Genomic DNA, 18,822 nt, shown 5'->3' with positions numbered 1-18,822 from the left:
CAATCAAAATTATTGCAATCTTCAATAAATAAACAATACTGAAACTCTAAATTCCTCAAGTACAAATTTACACCGCCTAACAACACGCAATGTCAAGTTGAATATGTATGTTGAGCATCAGTTATGTAATCTATTCTCCGAGAACATTTGTGTAACAAAGCGAGAAAACCTAAGATTATTTATAGAATGGTTGGCCACGCCCATTTTTCAAAAGATGCCGTCACATGACAATGTTAGATAAGCAGTGAAACAAACAGTGCAATATTGTTTTTATTCAACAAACTGTTTTCGAGTAAACATTGCAGATGCGGGAACAGCATCTTGGCATATCAGCACTTTGACTTTCAATAACAGCTCATAAAAAGTGTTTTCAAGTGAAATAAAGTGTTTTCAAGTCAATAGGAAGTGAGCAAGCAAGTTTCTATCAAAAGTGTTCCAAAATAAATTGTTTAAATAGTGAAAATCAGCAAATTGGATGGAGTTAGGAGTAAGTAGAGGGTGACGAGCGGGAATTCCCGGGAAAAATTTCCCGGGAAATCGACCATTTTTGGACCTCTCGATTCCCGGGAAATTCGGTCGAGACTCCCGGGAAATTTTATACTTATAAATATTCAAGCAAAATTATATAAACTAATCAGAAAATTATTTGAAAAATTCTAAATTGCTTAGAACATTGGAAATTCAATGTTCGATGTACAAGGTTTGAATAAACCATTGCTTCTCTGATCTTTTTATTCAGAATGTTTAAAATTTAACCTATCAAAAATTTCAATAACTATAATTGAGAGAAGCCAAAAAAATTGGACCCCAACATTTTTCTTGAAGCATACTTAGCAGTTACTCCCAGAAATGAAATCAAAAGTTGTTTTAAATTATTTTTATTTATTGTTTCTAAGAGGGAAAAGCTTTTTCAAAATAAGTTCAATTTTGATATCCTATCTTGCAATCCCCATATGTTTTTTTTTAATTCGAAGTACCTAAGTTGATTTTGCTGTACCAAGGTTAATTCTTTTTTGATGCCGATAAGTTGTTTTGTGATTCACGTCAACTTTAATATTCAATTATATTTTGGATAAAAACACTCTGTCAATCTTTGTAAAGTTAAGGTCCACCAATTGTGAACATTCGGATTTTCCTGATAACTGTAAATATTTCTTCAATGAATATTTACAGTTGACCATAAAAAGAAAAAAAAAGTTCACATTGTTGTTTTTAGTCGTTGTTTATCATATTGCAAATATCCCGATACTGGGAAATTATATATTAGCTATTGTTTTACTTCACAAACATCTAATAACAAGTTCATGCAACAAGCTTGTGAAACTTTTGAAAAATCACTCAGTGCGAATAAAGATTCGTTAACATTTTAAACTACAATTTTGAGACCTAAAAAGCGGAAGAATCGATCTTATATTTGCAGATTCAGTAAAAAATCAAAAGGTAGATATAGTTCCTCAGATAAAGAGGATACTGAAGTTTTATAGAATAAGTATGAATTGAATGTAACTTAATTGATTAAAAAAAAATATAATTACAATTCCTTTTGAATTATTGCCACTATTGCCATAGAAAAAAAAATCCCGGGTCCCGGGAATTCCCGGGAAATGGTTAAATTCAACTCTCGATTCCCGGGAAATTGAAAATCTCGAGAATCGTCACCCTCTAGGAGTAAGTGCTTACCCTCCCAAACATGTGAAAATATTCCTTATGTTGTGTGTTAAAGTTGGAAAAGTGTGATGTTGACTGTGTTTTAACACTTGTGTGGCGCAAATCTCAAGAGTTATATAAGTCAGTTATACAAGTAGTGAAACAAACAGTTATTTAACTAACGTTGAAATTTTTTCTCGTATGTTAATCAAAAACAGCTGTCTAACTATTATTCAACAGTCGACAAGTTATGAGTGCTACTTGGGACTCGATTATCCGAAGTTTTCGGATAAATTTCACTTCAGATAATGGAAACACGAAAATAGTTGTCGTGTTTTGGGTCATTAAGCTCAAATATAACCCCAAAAATGCTCTAAAATGCTTGGCAAATTTAAATCCAAGATGGCAGCCAAAATGGCGGAAATAAAATGTGGAAAATATGCATTTTGTATTGTAACAGGCAAGCAACCACTCAAACATGACAACATGACATGTTACAACCCCTTTTCGACTTGACTTCAAATATTGAAATAATATTTGTGTTGAGGCAAGTTTGCACACTCATGTTATAAATTTTTATCAAAACAAATATGCATCTTTCTTTTTTTAAGCAGAATTGCACTCCACCCTTTCTACTATGTGAAATTTCTCACCCATAATGTCAAGTGACAAATTAGTATGTTTTCCATCTTGAACTTCAATTAGCACTTTGAGCATGTCTCTCTTCTGGCAGAGTGCTGCTGGCTGGTGACTGCTCCCAACATAATTACCATCAACGTCCCAGCCCGCCATACTCTGAAAAGGAGGTCACACTTTTACTCGATTACTCCCCTCAATATATTTTATCCAGTTTGCTTCCTTCCCCAACGGGATAAAGAATGACGTATAATTTGCGTTCCGCCCCGATGACCTCGTTCCGTTTTTCCTCCCTGCAATTATGATTCTCTTTGTTTGCTCTCTCTCTTAATTTTCAGATAACTTCCAACCTGGACGTTTTCATCCGGCGCTTCAACGAGATCCAGTACTGGGTCGTGACGGAGATCGTCTCGACGTCCAACCTGACCAAGCGGATGTCGCTGGTGAAGAAGTTCATCAAGTTGGCCGCGTTGTAAGTAGTTTGCGTTTTATTACAGACTTTACTACAGAGTCCTATCGAGTTGCGCTCTTCGACAAAGTTGTAGACTACAAAATGCTGTGTTTCAGTAACAGCAACAAGAAAAATCAAGTTTCTACCAACTTCTATTTTTTTTTTTTTTCAACTTTTTCCAATCAACAGCTGCAAAGAGTACCAGAACCTGAACGCCTTCTTCGCCATCGTGATGGGCCTCTCGAACATGGCGGTGTCGCGGCTGACGCAAACCTGGGACAAGCTGCCGTCCAAGTTCCGGAAGCTGTTCTCCGAGTACGAGGCGCTGATCGACCCCAGCCGGAACCACCGAGCGTACCGGTAAGGGCATCAATAACCACGAGCTGTCACCGAAAATTGACTTTTGCGGCCTCCCCGTGGGGTGGGGTTGACCCCGGTGAAAAGGGGTATTTTTTGCCATACTGAAAAGGTGTTTAACATGCAAATATTCGTTTGTATTGCTGGGATGGGGAAAGTGATCAACTTTCACCGGTGTGGAAAGAAAAAAACATTGCTAAACAAGTGATTGATGTGCTATCCGGTGCCGGAGCAATTTCCACGAAGCAACAGATATTGCTTTGTGGAGGAGAAAAAAAACGGCAGCAAAAGTGGAAAAGCTGATGGAATCAGCAGCTTTCTTTATGATATTCAATAAGGCTAAATGATTTCGGATACGGAGCAAGTGTTCTTGGAAGGATTTTTTATTTTAACGAAAACAATATATTTTCGCCGGATCGTTTCAATTTCTACCAAAAAAAATGTCTTCAGTAGCTTATAAAATAATTTCCAGGGAATCAATAAAATAATGTTAAAAAAGGGACATTTGTACCACAACTTGTTTTCTCATAAGAGGTTGCTTAGAAGGATTCCATACACTTTATAGCCGAAATTTACAATTTTATTTAAGTATTTAATTATAAAATGAGATTTTAAACTATGATTTATATTTATTCGAATAGAACTTTTTCCGTGCATTGAATTTATGGTCATTGCACAGTAGTGTGACCCAAATAAAAAGATGTGACGGAAACCTTCGAGCTCACCCGAATTTCGATAGGTTTTTGGCTCAGGATCAATGTTTTCATACAACGAAAAATTCCCAAAAATCTTTTAGAACTCGCGATTTGCGATTTACTGAAAAATGGTCTGTTTTCATAAAAAAAAATATCATAGTTTGTTCAAAAACCTTAAAAATGCGTTCAAATTGCCTCGTATTTCACATAAAATCATAGTTCGGAGTTCTACCAATAATGCTCTGTATTCATATTGATCCAGGAAGTCATCATTTTTCATTGGCAACATGTTTAAGCTGGAAAAATGAAATTTCTTTCAAAAATCCATCAAAAAAAAATTGGCACCAAAACCAATACAGTAACTTCGAAGGTAAAAATTTTCTGAACAAATTTGCTTTTTATCGATTAGTTTTTGTCACTTCAGTGCCAAGAAACAGCCATTTGTTGTATTGTTTTCCTTGACTTGACTATGTGACGTAAGCGCCATAACAAAGAAATGTATGTTAAACTAACAACCTTTAGTACAACAAAATCAGTTTTTTTTCCAAGATTTTGCTTGAAAATTGCTTTTTTATTTAAAAAATAAACATATTTAATAATATTTTTTTTATATGTTGGTCATAATTTGGGTTTTTTATGATAATTTTACATAAAAACCCAAAATATGGCCAAAAATCATTTTTTTGATTTCTGAGGAAAAATTCAGGTTCATCGGACAAAAACATATAGTTGGACAATTTTTGAATTTCGTTAGGGTGGTCCCATACACTTTTCCCATGAAAATTTGACATTTTCAAATGAAGATATCTCGAGTTTAAAGAAAAATACCCCTCTAATAGTGCTTCGAACATCAATTTTCTCTAAAACCAAACCCTGAATTGCTACGTTCAAAAAACTGATTTTTAAAGCTTTGCTCAGATGCTTTCTCTAAATTTGGTCGTAGAAGGCGTAGATTTCGAGATAAAATGTTGGTGTCTTCGACGAAGTTGCTTGGATTGGCGAGCCCAACAACTTTCTAGAAGACGAACGAAAGACGAACTTTCGAGAATATGATGATTAGTCGAAAAAAAAGTTCTTACAATTAAAACATATTTCGTAAAGAAAAAACATTCCTGTGAAGAATATGTTTAAAACGTCGAGCAAATTTTCTACATATTATATTTTTTAGACTTAGTAGCCCGGACTGCTAATTGTTAAGGTCCTCTCAACGTTTAAAATATGTTAAAAATGAGTTATTCTCAGTTTCAACTTATAATTCCTTTTTTCTTATTTTTTTCTGAACTGACGAATCGATCAGAAAACCCCCTTCTCAAGATACGAATTTTCGACCATTTTCATAGCACTTTTTTGTAGACAGCGCCCAATTTTGTATGGAGACTTTTATCGAAGAACCGATGATGCAAAATGGCTTATTTGGACATAAGGAATCAATGGATAAAGTTTCATCCAAATAAAAAAAAACCTCAATACATATATTATATACAGATATTTTTACAAAAAAAAATTATCATACCAGTCATAAAACATAACATAACCTTGAGTTTCATTGATTTCAGTGTGTGAAGTCATTATTTTGTAAAAATTATGTACTCATAGAGAGAATCAAAGTTTGTTTACATCCGTAAGAAAAAAGTGTTCCGAATTTGTGGATTTCAAGGGTCAAAGTTTTTCTGCAAAAACTTGATATAAAAGTTAAAATTTGCAGCTGTTCGATACAGCATTCGAAAGATCGCAAGAAAAGCTTTTAAATGAAGGTAAAAGCGAATCATTAAGTTCAATTATCGATTTGCTATGATTTTTTTAACATTGGCCGATCTGTAAACTGTTCCGAATATGAGGGATGGCTGTACTTAAAAATCGCGAAAAAAATGCGAATACAACTATTGGTCTGATTTTCAATATGGAATTTGTTGTAAAAATCTTTGATTTTTTCAAGTCAAATGTCAAATATATATATTGTATATTTTTCTAAAAGCCTTCAAATCGCTCGGAAAAGAAACTGAGTTTCATTATTCGTAAAAATGTGTTGCGAAAAAATCGAAATTTTAGTCCCTTCACATTCGCACTATTTAAAAGATTTTCTCATAAGAACCCGTAGAAAAACACTTTTTGATCATTTTCAGAACGTCAATTTTAACATTTTTATGCAATTTTTTTAACAGCTGAGCAATTCTCTACGAAATCGGTCTTTTTTCTTCAATTTTAATTTTTGTATTTTTAAATCCGACTGAAACTTTTTTGGTGCCTTCGGTATGCCCAAAGAAGCTATTTTGCATCATTAGTTTGTCCATATAATTTCCATACAAATTTGGCAGCTGTCCATACAAAAATGATGTATGAAAATTCAAAAATCTGTATCTTTTGAAGGAATTTTTTGATCGATTTGGTGTCTTCGGCAAAGTTGTAGGTATGGATACGGACTACACTGGAAAAAAAATGATACACGGTAAAAAAAAATTTTTGGCGATTTTTTTATTTAACTTTTTATCACTAAAACTTGATTTGCAAAAAAAACACTATTTTTAATTTTTTTTATTTTTTGATAAGTTTTAGAGGACATAAAATGCCAACTTTTCAGAAATTTCCAGGTTGTGCAAAAAATCGTTGACCGAGTTCTGAATTTTTTAATCAATACTGATTTTTTCAAAAAAATCGAAATATTGGTCGCAAAAATTTTTCAACTTCATTTTTCGATGAAAATCAATTTTGCAATCAAAAAGTACTTCAGTTAAATTTTGATAAAGTGCACCGTTTTCAAGTTAAATCCATATTTAGGGGACTTTTTTGAAAATAGTCGCAGTTTTTCATTGTTTTAAATTAGTGCACATGTTTGCCCACTTTTGGATGAATATTTTTGAAAAGCTGAGAAAATTCTCTATATTTTGCTTCTTAGGACTTTGTTGATACGACCTTTAGTTGGAGAGATATTGCAATGCAATGGTTTAAAAACAGGAAAATTGATGTTTTCTAAGTCTCACCCAAAAAAACCACCATTTTTCAATGTCGATATCTCAGCAACTAATGGTCCGATTTTCAATGTTAATATATGAAACATTTGTGAAATTTTCCGATCTCTTTGAAAGCAATATTTTCAAATCAAGACTAACATTTCAAAAGGGCCAAACATTCAATATTACGCCATCACCAAATTTTGTATCATGTATCATGTATCATTTTTTTCCAGTGTAGTCCGTATCCATACCTACAACTTTGCCGAAGACACCAAATCGATCAAAAAATTCCTTCAAAAGATACAGATTTTTGAATTTTCACACATCATTTTGAATGGACAGCTGCCAAATTTGTATGGAAAATTATATGGACAAACTAATGATGCAAAATGGCTTCTTTGGGCATACCGAAGACACCAAAAAAGTTTCAGTCGGATTAAAAAATACAAAAAAAATCGAATGACCGAAATCCTAGAGAACTGCTCAGCTTCAGCATTGTGATCTGTGCTTATCTTGTGCTAAAACAATCGTGATGTGAATCTTGTGGATTTTAACTTTCACGGTTACCAAGTATAACTTTACAGCAAGACCATTTTCCTTTTGCAAGTTTGTCACGCAAATTGAGATGTATTTCTCTTCAAAAATTAAACAAAGAGAGTCTATTCTGCCCATGATTGGGGAACAGTACTTGCGCTGATTTTGTTTTTCTTCAAATTTTTCAAACAAATAATAAACCCAATGGCCAACAGACTTAGTATCACCAAAGAGCCAGTTACCAAAATCGTGTTTGTCCAGTTTTTGGGTTCGGGGCAAAGATGAAGCCACCTTTCCTGATAGTCAAATTTCTTTCCCCTTTTGCACGAACAAATCGGCACGAAACTCGCACCATTAATCAACGGATACATCCCATCTACCTGATCATAACTTGAACCACTTTTGTACCTAAGAAGTTGTATACTATGTGATGGTGTTACTCCAGCATTTCTAGCGATTACCGTACTGTTAACGCCTTGCCACGTCAGCGTGAAATCATCAATCTCAACGTTGCTGCAATTGTTGACCGATAGTTTCACCGTTGCCGACCACTGAGCAGCGGATCGTTTCAAGTCCAGCCGAAGCATATCGTCGTAGTCGCATGTTCCGTAGAGCACCATGTGGTCTCGCACGGAAGAGAGGGTGGGTTCCAACAACAGACAAGGATACTGGAGAAGCAGTTTTTCCAGCTCATTTTTGTCAAGTGTGTTTCTGTCTCCAAAGAAAATGAACGCGTAAAACAGCGATCCAGATTCATCGTCGTCCTTTATAACAGTTTGAAACTGGAACAACGAACACTGAACTGCCGTTGTTAGGCAAAACAGAATGATTACGTTTGAACTGTACCACATGGCGTTTGTGTTTCTCTTCGGTTAGAAAACTGACTCAGTCATGGTATTTGTACTTTGACTGATGGATAATTACATTTCATCAGAATTCTTTATCTTGATATTACGTGTTGAAATACTAAAAACGTTTTATTCTATAGAACCATATCAAAGATCTGTGTATTCTTACTTATATTAATACTACGAAAACTGGCCAACATCGACCATAACAAACCAACATGCCTGTGAGCATCTTCGTTGTCCTGGTGATTTGGGGAGTTTCGTTAGCTGAGGCCAGTGCAAACTCTTGTGTCCTTAGTGATTGCTCTATTTCAAACTTAACCAACTGTTCTTGGCAGTTATACGAGCGTTTCAATGACAAACAAATCTCATATTTACCACTCGGGCAAACTGTTCTGAACATAAACAATTCCGAGCACCTTTTCAATTTGTTAAACAATGCACCGGATAAAAATTGTATAGAGATAGCATTGAGCAACATGGTAGAAAAGGATTTCTTTTTCGAATTGTTGCGTCAGAAAGTGTTCGTACACTTCTGTTGGAACATGGAACATACTTCAACAACAACAACCGTAACACTTCATCGATATCGTGCATAAAAAAAAGTGCAATGCCAGTTGCTGAAAGCTTCTGTGACAACCCTGCTGGTGAAAAGCTAACGCTGACATTTCTGGACAACGGAGACCGACTACTGCTGGAGGATCTGTCCGGTAAAGTTCCCGCCGGAACGTCGCTGATGCTGCAGAAAACGAACCGAGGGAAAAATACGGAATGTAAATGTCCTCATGTGGACGAGATGATACTTGGTCACAAAAATTGTGCAAGGCTTTACGAGGTGGAAGCCCTTGCAAGACTGAAGGCAAAACTTTCGCAAAATTATACCAACGAAGGGATGCTTTGGGGGAAACAGAGTCGGAATCGAACACCAAATTTTATAGTTGGAACTGTCATTGGAAGTTGCATTTTTCTTGTAATTGTTGGTTTGGGTTTAATAATTAAGCTTTTTGCACATTTTTCAAATTTTCTAGAACGAAGAGTTCGGCGTACAGCAGTAACCTTCATAAATGTTAAGTAGTGAAATGTTTCTTTGCATGCGAGCAGTCAAATAAAAGTACGAGATTTCGCCCATTATTATTGGAAAAACTATTCAACTCTCTGTTCTCAGCAACAACTGACATTTTGTTTTATTTCCGCGCGTGCTGCGTTCGTTTGGGCTCACAGAGTTCAGCTGTCAATTTTCTACCTGTTTTACCCAATAAACACCCAGTAGCAATTTTTTTTGGTATTGCGGGATAGAGCGTAGTTTATGGACGCGCCTCATAGTGTACTGTTTGTGTTACAAAGTAAGAGTGCGTTTGAAGATATGTGTTTTCGTTTTTGTATGTTGTTTTTTTCTATGTGAGAGAACGTCTAGTGAACAAACACAACCAAATGTCAAACATGCTTCAACTTCAAAGCTGCGTTTCGCAAAGAAAAATATCTTCCCGGGCAGACGGTAATAACAAAATTCATGCCATTTCAATAACAAATATTGTTAAAATAACAAAAAGTGTTATGGAATCTTCCTGAAAAATTCATTTTTGCATAAGGGTTCAATCACAGTTTATGTTATCATAACAAAATTTGTTATCGGTCTGATATTGGTTGAAGACCAAAACAACTTTGAAATAACCATTTTTTGTTACGGAAGAATACCTCCAACTGTTATTGGGATGATCGGATTAGTTGTTAAAATAACAAAAAATAATAACAAAGAACTGAACTAAAAGTGTTAAAAAAAAACAAAAACAAAAAAAAAATGACCCCCTGCTCCACAAGCGGAAAACGGTTTGTTGGGTTATTTTAAGGTGAAATTCCAAGGCATAAAATAATGGCCGAAAAGGCTGCCGTCGTTTGTCTTGTCTCTAGCATCACAATTCAGACACTTACCTTTACCAAAAGATATCTCCTACAAGATATGTACACAATTTATCAATTGAAGTTCACAGTTTTGTGTTTATGAACTCAAATAATCCACAAACTCCAAGAAATTGGGAAGCCAGCCAAAAATATTTTGGGCGCTGCTTCTTCTTACCGGTTTTAAGTCTTCTACAACATTTTCTTCTTTGAACTAGGCGCTGATTTAGATTCACTTGTATTTCGAAGCTATCTTTATAGATAAGCTTCATATCACTAAGCACATTCTTTTTTTGAGGAAAACTTCCCAAAGAACTGTTTTTGAAGACCAGAAAAACTATACTTTTTTCACAATTTGGCGATTTTTTAGCACAGCCACGCACGAAAAAATACTTGTCTTCTTCTTTGCTCCTACACAGCAAGAAAATCTTGATTAAATTTTCAAAAGGCCCTATCTGCATAGGAAACCCATGAGGGATAGGTTGTTTTGAAAATTTAATCTAGAAATCATCATTTCGACATGCACTTTTGAAACAGACGTATATATTATCGCGGGCGTTAATAATTAGAGTTCACGCGCGCTGATATGACCGCAGAAGAATGGCCGCATGACAGCCGCAGAACAAATATTTGGCTGTTGTTAAAGGTTGCCTTGAGTTTTCTGCTGACTTTTTGAAAAATATTCAAAACAAATCAGGTTGACAGCCATATCAACGCTGAATTTCAGTTCAACCTGCTGATTTTTACACAGCGGTAGTTCGGCGGCTGTAACCTCCTGTCAGTCACAGCGAAGGAGAAAAGTGATTTTATCTCGCAATAAGCAATAAATTCAATGTTTTTGATCGATTCGCCTTGTCACAAGCCCTTGCCAAACGTACATCAACACATGCAAACATCGTTGCCAGCCACCAATCACAAGTTAAAGTGAAAATAAAAAAATAAACGAGTTTTTTTCAATCAAAATATCAGTAAAAGCAACGGAACATTTTTCAAACGCATTAATATTTATTAATCTAATCAAAAAACAACATTTTGACAATAAAATCAACCAATTTTAGAAAAATCATATTTGACTTAATTTCGTTCACCCTCGGATTGGCATCACTGCACCTGCTGCTGTCGCAATTCTCCATCTGTCATGTTTTCGGGAAAAAATCGCAGCAAGCGAGCAAAACAAACAAAAGTTTTCCTAAATTCAAACCGTAAGTCGCAAAATCGAACGTAATTTTTCGGTTATTCTGCCATCCTGGACGGTTTCAGTATGTTTAGTTCCAGATCTTCGCCGGATCACGGAGCGCTTGCCGAAGGTGATTGAGTCGCTGCTTCCGCTCCCATGAGCAATTTCGGTCTTTTCCTAACGAGTCTGCAGAGTAAAACCGCTGGAGGATTCTCTAGCCGGCGCACGGGTTACTCAAATTTTGAGCGAAATTGGTTGAGATTAACCCATTGATACCCGAGCCTAAAGTTGGTGAAAAAAAAGATTTTCATACAAAAATGACTTTTTTAAATCGCTAATAACTGTTCAGGATCAAGTTTTACAGCTTTGGTATGTTCTACAAAGTTGTAGAGCATTAAATTTTCAATATGAATCTCACTTTTGGGAATATTTGGATAGAATTTGCGCTCCGTGCAGAATAAACCGTAAGAAAATTGGATTTCCCATATATTTTTTTCAATTTTTCCATACAAACTTCAGTATCAATGGGTAAATGTTGACCAATTTTGCTCATATTTGGCCCAGAGTCCTGAAACAACTTAGGGAACAATATTCAGCTTGTGGAGCGAGGTTTTGAGAAAAATTCCCATATTCTGGCCACCCTAATCAGCAACCGTAGTGATGCTACATTTGACTTAAAAATAAAATTTGAACACTTACAATATGATTTTAAGAAGAAAAACTATGACTATTCATCGCAACTGATTTTTTAAACAATGTTGATTTTTTTTTTTCAAAAATGGTGTCTGGACCTTGTGTGGCCTACCCTAGTACATGTTTAAAAATAATAATCTTGAGAAAAACGTTAACAGTTGGAAAATATTTCAAAAATAAATTGAAATTCTATCAATGTCACCCCGGTTTACGGTATGCAGTTTAATGGATTGTGAGATCGAGAAGATCGAAAACCAGTGTGTCGACTGTATTTGCAGAATTACTCTCATGTTATTTTATTCAATAGTCTCGAGTTGCAATCTAATGTTTCGGCTAAATACGACGCTAGATTGGAACAGATGCACTTTTTGTTTATGACAAATTTGATTCTCTGCTGCAGCATAATCCATGTTCCCGGCGGAACTTTTTCGGACAGATCTTCAATCAGGAGTTGGTTGCCATTTTCCAGAAACGTCAGTCTTAGCTGCTCGTGGACAAAGTGGCCACAGTTTGCCCCTTCAAATATTGTTCGACTTGCACGATTGAAACAGGATATTAGTACTTGGTTGTTGTTCAGGTGGAAGCTGAATTTAAAGAATAACAAATAAATACTACGCATACTAGAAATGCACTTTAAACCCAGCTGTAATCCAAACTCTCCATCATCATCTACTGTTCGTGTTATTCTGACATTTATGCAATTCTTTTCAGGAGAGTACATCAAATTGAACAGGTGGTCAGGATTGTCAATTTTGGGTGCAAATTGCTCGACAGCAATGTAGAGCTCTTCCTTCACAAGCTCGGGCCAAGAACAGTTGGATCGCTCTGGAAGTGAGCAATCACTAACTTGACAATATCCATTGATTGTTTGAAACCTGGACATTGCCCAAATGGCACAGACGACAACAGAATACTTGAACATTCTGTTTGAGAGTGAGTGATTGGGCTGTCGTAGAACGGGTCACATATTGCTGCGAAAGTTAATTTGACTATGATTTGTGTTCAATTTGATGAAGAAATGATCAAACACAAATGTTACCGGACTGGCCCACAATTTGGGAAACACTACTACGATGGGAGGAATGTTGCCCAAACCAGCTCAGTTCAGTTTCAGTTCAGTTTTAGTTTTATTATGTTCAGTTCAACCAAAACCATTTCCCCCAAAATTCGGTTTCGGTCTGGACCACCCCGAAACTGGTCCTCAGATGGTGAAAACAGATTAAAAGGCCAAATTAAATTTACTTTTCGCATTATTACCAGAGATAGCAATATGCCTCATTTTTTTTTTCGGTTCGTCCCAATGGTTGAGTACTGCCGTGCACGACATAAAAGGGAAACCCCTCGTATTTTGGAGGGTTTGAGCCGGCTCAAGATCACGAGATAACAGTTTAATCTTCCCCTCGTGTATGAAAAGTCTCGCTCTCAAAGAAGAGAAGAAGGTTTTTTGGGGGGTAGGGAGGGACGTAGGAAGCCAAAGGTGTCCATGTCTTTTATCAAAAAGTTTTCAATTGAAGGAAGCCTTCTTCGTTGCTCCGAAAAAAAACGAAAATTACCTGTGTGGGAGAAAAGGTGATAAGCTCTCGATAAGCTCCCTTCCTTCGAATAGGGTTGTCTTCCCAATATTTTAATACTTTTTTTTTCTCATCATTTTCCGGCAGAATGTCGGTGGGCAAGCTGCAGCCGCCGGTGATCCCGTTTATGCCCCTGCTGCTGAAGGACATGACGTTCGCCCACGAGGGCAACAAGACCAGCCTGGACGGGCTGGTCAACTTCGAGAAGATGCACATGATGGCCCAGACGATGCGCAGCGTGCGGTTCTGCCGGTCCAGGCACCTCGGTAAGGAGAACATTTTTAGTATTTTAGTTTTTAGTTTTTAGTTTTTAGTATTTTAGTTTTTAGTTTTTAGTTTTTAGTTTTTAGTTTTTAGTTTTTAGTTTTTAGTTTTTAGTTTTTAGTTTTTAGTTTTTAGTTTTTAGTTTTTAGTTTTTAGTTTTTAGTTTTTAGTTTTTAGTTTTTAGTTTTTATTTTTTAGTTTTTAGTTTTTAGTTTTTAGTTTTTAGTTTTTAGTTTTAGTTTTTAGTTTTTAGTTTTTAGTTTTTAGTTTTTAGTTTTTAGTTTTTAGTTTTTAGTTTTTAGTTTTTAGTTTTTAGTTTTTAGTTTTTAGTTTTTAGTTTTTAGTTTTTAGTTTTTAGTTTTTAGTTTTTAGTTTTTAGTTTTTAGTTTTTAGTTTTTAGTTTTTAGTTTTTAGTTTTTAGTTTTTAGTTTTAGTTTTTAGTTTTTAGTTTTTAGTTTTTAGTTTTTAGTTTTTAGTTTTTAGTTTTTAGTTTTTAGTTTTTAGTTTTTAGTTTTTAGTTTTTAGTTTTTAGTTTTTAGTTTTTAGTTTTTAGTTTTTAGTTTTTAGTTTTTAGTTTTTAGTTTTTTAGTTTTTAGTTTTTAGTTTTTAGTTTTTAGTTTTTAGTTTTTAGTTTTTAGTTTTTAGTTTTTAGTTTTTAGTTTTTAGTTTTTAGTTTTTAGTTTTTAGTTTTTAGTTTTTAGTTTTTAGTTTTTAGTTTTTAGTTTTTAGTTTTTAGTTTTTTTAAATATTTTTGGCGTGTAAATGCAATTAAATTATAAACCAATTTTCGATCTTTTCTGCACTTCCAGTATTGGATCCCCCGTCGCCGAAGAACGAAAACGAGCTGCGGCAGTACATCAGCTGCTTCCGGACCATCGACAACCAAAGAGTGCTGAACGCCATGTCCCAGCGGGTGGAACCGCGAAGGTCGTAAGACTGACCCCCAACACAAAACGACACCAAGCAACGTTGCAACAGGGGACAACGGGGGGGCTGGGATAAAATGTGAGACCAATAGCGGGCTAAGAGTTTGATCTAACACAAACACACAAACACTTGTTTTTAAGGCAATTCTATTTAGTACCACTTTTCTACAGCTAAGATTAGTTAGGTAAAGTGAACGAGTTTGATGATGATGAGGATGTGTGTATGTGGACGGTGAAAATGTGTAAAGATTTGTTTACGTTTAAAAAGTAGAACATTGTTTTATAATGCAGTTTATTGTACAGAATACATTAACTTTATCGAATAAGTTTAAAAAAACACACATCTCATGGTACTAGTATTGCTAAAACTTAAGACTATAATCCTTACATTTAGGAAAAACTTTGTTTAACCGAACCATTTTAATCTACGTTATTGTTATGACTAAATTATTTCAGTTGAAACTCAGTTTATCATCCGTTTTAGCACTTGACCCTACACATATTTATTTCATGTATAAGTTTTGTCTAATAAACGTTTTAAAACACTTTTTCTTTTTTGTTTGTTTTGTTTTGTTTTTTTTTTTTTAATGCAATTCAGGGTCATTCCATCTCGAAAACTTTTTGTCAATTTGCTTTCGTTTTTTTAGAAGGTTGTAAACGCAAATCTCTTCGCAGAAATTGATGACATCATTTCATTCAAAGTATTTAAAAAATATATCTAAATCAAGTTCAAATTAACAAAACTTCTACCTTTGTTTATACCATGATGGAATGGCCAACTAAGCAAACACAAAATAGAACACAAATCTGATAGATGAAAAATGATAAACAAAAACGGAAAATCTCCACATAAATCATACCCAATAATAGCTAAATGTTCCAGAGAAATATTAGTCGTTAGTTTGTGATGTTGACCTCTGCGCAAAGCAAATCGTTCTGAACAGCAACCCATCTTTTCCCCAACTTTCTCCAAACTGGATCGTCTTCTTTCCACAAACCTTCATTTCGCGCACCACAAAGCTTAGGATCAACTCAAACTCCGAACCTGAAGCGGCAGGAATGCAATTCAAGCTGCTGCATTAATCTTGCAATCCAACGTGCCCTCAGTGCTACAACCCTCTTGCTTCCATGTTTAAGCTGGGAAAAGCTCGTCGAAATTGCATTTTGTGTCTCAGTCTTCCCGAAAGACGTTGCGAGAAGTTTTCCTCGGAATTTTCCTGCGTGGTGGCACACACCATCTTGCGCTCAATTAGTTGTGGAGGAGGATGCAACCGATGTGGTTTGCTCTATACTGACTGACACTAAGCTGGGTGCTGTAAACATCAGAGAAAATCATCCCTGCCCACCGGGCAGATCATCAGCACGCAAACACATGGTTGTAATTATTGCTCCTCTGGCTGGTTTGACACTCGTGCGAGATGGTTTAATTAATTTTGAAAAGGAAGTTATATTTTACGAAGAGTGCTATTCTCCACGAAAACTGGAAATGGATTTCCGTAATTTTAAGTTTGGTTAAAACTTGATAATTGATCCATATATAGAAGTTCATCCAAACAATGTTGACAGCTGTCCATAAAAAAAAAATACGTGGCATTTGAATGCTTTTGTCAGCGTTCATCATTCATCGACAACAATATTTGTCACGATCGCACACGAAGTTGCAACGAACGAAGTCGAACTCAAGCAGCCACACGCTTATGCTCTTTCTTTCATTCTCTCTCAATTCCTCTCATTCTTGCTCGTGCGGTGCTGCGTAGTGTCAAACGAACGTGCTCCGCGCGAATTTATCTCTGGTGAGAGTCAATAGACTGTGTGAGAAATAAGATTTTTTTTCCAATGATCCTATTTGATCAGAAAATCCCTTGTCAAGATACTGATTTTCGAATATTCACATGCCCATTTTTTACATATATCAAGCCCGCAACATTCTATGGAGCCTTGTATGCTAAAACTAATTATGCAAAATGGCTTCTTTTAGCATAGGAGTAATTCTCTACAAAATCGGACGATTTTTTTTGCATTTTTTTTTGTATTCCTTGATTTGGCTCAAACTTTTTGGGGGCCTTCCCTATGACCAAAAAACCGATTTTGTGTAATTGATTCATCCGTAGAAGTCTCCATACAATGTTGGCAGCTCTCCATACAAAAATGGTACGTAAATATTCGAAAATCTTATCAATCATTTTTAACTTCAGTGTTAAATGTAAAATTGAATTAATTAGCAGTCGAAAAGTTATTTATAAATAAAATTTTGACAAAGTGAACCGTTCTTCAACCTGACCACTTTTAAAATGTTTGATTTTATATAAAAACAAGCTCTTCCCAGCAAATTTCGTCCTGCCCTTTTTTGGTTTCCTGACGTTTCTTGTTTGTTTGCTAATTCAGCCTCCTGTGATCAAAATTTGATTTTACGAAGCTTTTCCCATACAATCTGCTGATTTTCCGGAATCGGTTCCAGAGTGGCCAAAGTTGTCACTTTTTTGCGTAAGAACCTTCCTTGGGCTTATACGAACCCAACGCAACAAAGAGCACCTCGATCCGACGCTCCGTACTGAACTGATTCGAGTTCGAACAAAACCGTCGAAATTTTTTAAATGTATAGATAGATTGCAGGTTTCCGTTTTATCTCAACCCTCTACTGCCCAAATATTTTTTTTCGTAAATGGGTAATTCTCTACCAACTCGCACGAAATCGGGAAAAGTTGCCCCGACCCCTCTTCGATTTGCGTGAAACTTTGTCCTAAGGGGTAACTTTTGTCCCTGATCACGAATCCGATGTCCGTTTTTTGATATCTCGTGACGGAGGGGCGGTACGACCCCTTCCATTTTTGAACATGCGAAAAAAGAGGTGTTTTTCAATAATTTGCAGCCTGAAACGGTGATGAGATAGAAATTTGTACGCCCAATTTGATGGCGTACTCAAAATTCCGAAAAAAACGAATTTTTCATCGAAAAGAAACACTAATTTTTTTTTTAAACTCTGCCATTTCCCGTTACTCGACTGTAAACAAATTTGGAACATGTCATTTTAAGAAAATTTTATGTACTTTTCGAATCTACATTAACCCAGAAGGGTAATTTTTTCGTTTATAGTAAAAATATTCATTTAAAATTTCGTGTTTTTTCTAACTTTGCAGGGTTATTTTTTAGAGTGTAATAATGTTGTACAAAGTTGTAGTTGCCATCAAATCGGATGTCCAAAAGTCCCTCTGACACCAAATTTCCATCTCATCACCGTTTTAGGCTGCAAATTATTGAAAACACCTCTTTTTTTGCATGTTCAAAAATGAAAGGGATCGTACCGTCCCTCCGTCACGAGATATAAAAAAACGGACCTCGGATTCGTGATCGGAAACAATAGTTTCCCCTTAGCACAAAGTATCACACAATTTCCCGATTTCGTGTGAGTTGATAGAGAATTAACAACATATTTTGGGAATCCAACTTTCAGTAATAAAAAGTCAAATAAAAAAAATATATTTTTTTCTAGTAAATCCATTTTTTACTGAAAATTCATAATCAACAACTTTTTGTATATTTATGTTTGTTTTCTCTGATTTGGCTAAAATTTAGTGGGATCCTTCCCTATGACCAAAGAAGCCAGTTTGTGTCATTGGTTCACCCATACAAGCTTTCATACAAATTCGGTGGTACGTAAATATACGAAAATCTGTATCTTTTGAAGGAATTTTCTGATCGATTTGGTGCATTTAGCAAAGTTGTAGAAAAAATACACGTATTTTTAAGTTTTTCTTGTCTTGAATTTATTTTATACAAAAAGTCAGTTTCTCTTTAGCCGTATTTTAATAATTGAAAATTTATTGATACGCAAATTATGAGCCATGGAGAAATACGGGCCAAAGTTTTGTAACCGAGTAATGATTTCATGAAAAATTATATCTTTTGTAAAAATACAAATCTTACCCAACATTCATTTTTAACTTCATTGTTAAATGCAAAATCTAATTTCCAATCCGAAAGATAAATTTTGATAAACTGCACCGTTTTTGAAATATTGCCATTTAATGTTTAATTATAAATAAAAATTGAAGTTTTTCGATTTTTTTCTAAAATAATGTCCATAAGCAACCTTTTCTGAAAAAAAAACGAAAAGTTTAGAAAATTTCATAAAATTTCGACACAGAAACATTGAAGAATGCTAAGATATATAAGATA

The 18,822-nt window shown here is 35.1% G+C and overlaps 2 protein-coding genes across 9 annotated transcripts in view; both read left to right on the top strand.

Annotated features, from left to right (window-relative positions):
• LOC120423495 (rap guanine nucleotide exchange factor 4) overlaps window positions 1-15,194 on the top strand; it is a 330,099-nt gene extending 314,905 nt beyond the window's left edge. For all 7 annotated transcript variants that reach the window (XM_039587335.2, XM_039587332.2, XM_039587331.2 and 4 more), the window contains 4 exons: window positions 2,622-2,755; window positions 2,924-3,094; window positions 13,544-13,722; window positions 14,530-15,194. In XM_039587335.2, coding sequence (XP_039443269.1) covers window positions 2,622-2,755; window positions 2,924-3,094; window positions 13,544-13,722; window positions 14,530-14,654 — 609 coding nt within the window. In that variant the 3' untranslated portion in view covers window positions 14,655-15,194. The remainder of the gene's footprint in view (window positions 1-2,621; window positions 2,756-2,923; window positions 3,095-13,543; window positions 13,723-14,529) is intronic.
• Window positions 1-18,822, top strand: part of LOC120432597 (RNA-binding protein 1) — a 454,616-nt gene that overhangs the window by 150,801 nt on the left and 284,993 nt on the right. The window lies entirely within an intron of this gene.

The sequence above is a fragment of the Culex pipiens genome, chromosome 3 (genome assembly GCF_016801865.2).
Source record: "Culex pipiens pallens isolate TS chromosome 3, TS_CPP_V2, whole genome shotgun sequence".
In the NCBI taxonomy this organism is placed as follows: domain Eukaryota; kingdom Metazoa; phylum Arthropoda; class Insecta; order Diptera; family Culicidae; genus Culex; species Culex pipiens.
Note: the sequence above shows the minus strand (reverse complement) of the source record. Positions and strands in the feature narration are given on the sequence as shown.